This window comes from Oncorhynchus clarkii, chromosome 20, assembly GCF_045791955.1.
Source record: "Oncorhynchus clarkii lewisi isolate Uvic-CL-2024 chromosome 20, UVic_Ocla_1.0, whole genome shotgun sequence".
Classification (NCBI taxonomy): Eukaryota; Metazoa; Chordata; class Actinopteri; order Salmoniformes; family Salmonidae; genus Oncorhynchus; species Oncorhynchus clarkii.
In genome coordinates this window covers 82,992,388-82,995,952 of record NC_092166.1, presented here as the reverse complement: position 1 = coordinate 82,995,952, position 3,565 = coordinate 82,992,388, and the positions used below count along the sequence as shown (strand labels likewise).

Below are 3,565 nucleotides of genomic sequence, written 5' to 3'. Positions count from 1 at the left end.
TAGCTCTCCCTATTCAACAGCTTATCAGTTAGCCCTCCCTATTCAACAGCTTATCAGTTAGCCCTCTCTATTCAACGGCTTAGCGATTAGCTCTCCCTATTCAGCAGCTTATCAGTTAGCCCTCCCTATTCAACAGTTTATCAGTTAGCCCTCCCTATTCAACAGCGTATCAGTTAGCCCTCCCTATTCAACAGCATATCGGTTAGCCCTCCCTATTCAACAGCATATCGGTTAGCCCTCCCAATTCAACAGCCTATCAGTTAGTCCTCCCTATTCAACAGCGTATCAGTTAGCCCTCCCTATTCAACAGCATATCGGTTAGCCCTCCCTATTCAAGAGCATATCGGTTAGCCCTCCCTATTCAACAGCCTATCAGTTAGTCCTCCCTATTCAACAGCTTATCAGTTAGCCCTCCCTATTCAGCAGCTTATCAGTTAGACCTCCCTATTCAACAGCTTATCAGTTAGCCCTCCCTATTCAACAGCTTATCAGTTAGACCTCCCTATTCAACAGCCTACCAGTTAGCCCTCCCTATTCAACAGCTTATCAGTTAGACCTCCCTATTCAACAGCTTATCAGTTAGCCCTCCCTATTCAACAGCTTATCAGTTAGCCCTCTCTATTCAACGGCTTAGCGACTAGCTCTCCCTATTCAACAGCTTATCAGTTAGCCCTCTCTATTCAACGGCTTAGCGATTAGCTCTCCCTATTCAACAGCTTATCAGTTAGCCCTCCCTATTCAACAGCTTATCAGTTAGCCCTCTCTATTCAACGGCTTAGCGATTAGCTCTCCCTATTCAGCAGCTTATCAGTTAGCCCTCCCTATTCAACAGTTTATCAGTTAGCCCTCCCTATTCAACAGCGTATCAGTTAGCCCTCCCTATTCAACAGCATATCGGTTAGCCCTCCCTATTCAACAGCATATCGGTTAGCCCTCCCAATTCAACAGCCTATCAGTTAGTCCTCCCTATTCAACAGCGTATCAGTTAGCCCTCCCTATTCAACAGCATATCGGTTAGCCCTCCCTATTCAAGAGCATATCGGTTAGCCCTCCCTATTCAACAGCCTATCAGTTAGTCCTCCCTATTCAACAGCGTATCAGTTAGCCCTCCCTATTCAACGGCTTAGTGATTAGCTCTCCCTATTCAACAGCTTATCAGTTAGCCCTCCGTATTCATTAACTTAGATTTTAGCCCTCCCCGTTCAATAACTTAGAGGTTATCCCTCCCTATTCAATAACTTAGAGGTTAGCCCTCCCTCAGATGGTGTCTTCTCTGCTAACTGGTCAGATGGTGTCTTCTCTGCTAACTGGACAGATTGTGTCTTCTCTGCTAACTGGACAGATGGTGTATTCTCTGCTAACTGGACAGATGGTGTCTTCTCTGCTAACTGGTCAGATGGTGTCTTCTCTGCTAACTGGACAGATGGTGTCTTCTCTGCTAACTGGTCAGATGGTGTCTTCTCTGCTAACTGGACTGATGGTGTCTTCTCTGCTAACTGGTCAGAAGGTGTCTTCTCTGCTAGCTGGACAGATGGTGTCTTCTCTGCTAACTGGACTGATGGTGTATTCTCTGCTAGCTGGACAGATAGTGTCTTCTCTGCTAACTGGTCAGATGGTGTCTTCTCTGCTAACTGGTCAGATGGTGTCTTCTCTGCTAGCTGGACAGATGGTGTCTTCTCTGCTAACTGGTCAGATAGTGTCTTCTCTGCTAACTGGTCAGATGGTGTCTTCTCTGCTAGCTGGACAGATGGTGTCTTCTCTGCTAACTGGTCAGATGGTGTCTTCTCTGCTAACTGGACTGATGGTGTATTCTCTGCTAGCTGGACAGATGGTGTCTTCTCTGCTAACTGGTCAGATAGTGTCTTCTCTGCTAACTGGTCAGATGGTGTATTCTCTGCTAGCTGGACAGATGGTGTCTTCTCTGCTAACTGGTCAGATGGTGTCTTCTCTGCTAACTGGACTGATGGTGTATTCTCTGCTAACTGGACAGATGGTGTCTTCTCTGCTAACTGGACTGATGGTGTATTCTCTGCTAACTGGTCAGATGGTGTCTTCTCTGCTAACTGGTCAGATGGTGTCTTCTCTGCTAACTGGACAGATGGTGTCTTCTCTGTTAACTGGACTGATGGTGTATTCTCTGCTAACTGGACTGATGGTGTCTTCTCTGCTAACTGGTCAGATGGTGTCTTCTCTGCTAACTGGACAGATGGTGTATTCTCTGCTAACTGGACTGATGGTGTATTCTCTGCTAGCTGGACAGATAGTGTCTTCTCTGCTAACTGGTCAGATGGTGTCTTCTCTGCTAACTGGTCAGATGGTGTCTTCTCTGCTAACTGGTCAGATGGTGTCTTCTCTGTTAACTGGTCAGATGGTGTCTTCTCTGCTAACTGGTCAGATGGTGTCTTCTCTGCTAACTGGACAGATTTTCCCGGTTTACTGACGGCTCTAGGTCTAGTGTTTCTAAAAGTATCATTAAGGTTAAGTCAGCTTTGGATGTTTTGTCATGAAAGGTACAAAGGACACTTTCTTTCTTCTCTCTCTCTCTCTCTCTCTCTCTCTATCTCTCTCTCTCTCTCTCTCTCTCTCTCTCTCTCTCTCTCATCGTAATGAAGTGGCTGTGTGTGAACTGTCAAGGACAGAGTTGTCCAGCAGCCTCAGCGGTAGCAGCCTCACTAGTAGCAGCCTCAGTGGTGCCAACCTCAGCGACAGCAGCCTCAGCAGTAGCATCCTCAGCGGTATCATCCTCAGTGGTACCAACCTCAGCGGTAGCAGCCTCAGCAGTAGCATCCTCAGTGGTACCAACCTCAGCGGTAGCAGCCTCAGCAGTAGCATCCTCAGTGGTACCAACCTCAGCGGTAGCAGCCTCAGCAGTAGCATCATCAGTGGTACCAACCTCAGCGACAGCAACCTCAGAAACAGCAGCCTCAGCAACAGCAGCCTCAGCAGTAGCAGCCTCAGCCACAGCAGCCTCAGCAGTAGCAGCCTCAGCAACAGCAGCCTCAGCTGTGTGGTGGTGGAGAGGGAGAGATGAAAAACAGATTTGTCAGGACAACTAATGCTAATTGACACTCCTCTTCTCCTCCCTCATGCCCCTGCGTTCCAGGAGGCTCCGTCATCGCTGACAGATGATTGGGGGAGGACAGGGTAGGGCGTTGAAAGGAGCGCACAGAGGTACCTCTACGTCTACCTCAGACGGCTGGGCGGGAAGGAAGACAAATTAGTCCCGTGCTCCACAATGACAGTCCAATCTCTCAGTCCGACCCATTAGCCCCAGCAGTGATTTTGCAGCGGCCAGGTGGTGAGGTTGGCATTGAGGGAGGGTTTGAGGAAAGGTGGTACCATCCATAAACAAACTGGCACCCACCATAGGGTCATGAGGTTGCGAGGCATGATAGACGTTATTAAGTGTTGGTCTTGTTCTTCCATCAATCATGGGCGGCTGCCAACCAACAGGACCGACCCGGGGTTCGAACAGATGATTCCTACTGAGGAGCAGACGCCTCTTCACGTCTTACAAGATTGCCAGCGATAGGATAGATAGTCGTGCTGGAGCCACACAGACAAT

At 48.5% G+C, this 3,565-nt stretch overlaps 1 protein-coding gene across 1 annotated transcript; it reads left to right on the top strand.

Moving 5' to 3' along the window:
• The first annotated feature begins 2,503 nt into the window (after positions 1-2,503).
• Positions 2,504-3,031, top strand: LOC139377180 (uncharacterized protein in mobD 3'region-like). Its single transcript, XM_071120182.1, has 2 exons — positions 2,504-2,510; positions 2,640-3,031. The coding sequence occupies exons 1-2, from the start codon at positions 2,504-2,506 to the stop codon at positions 3,029-3,031; spliced, it is 399 nt and encodes a 132-aa protein (XP_070976283.1).
• Positions 3,032-3,565: the final 534 nt, after the last annotated feature.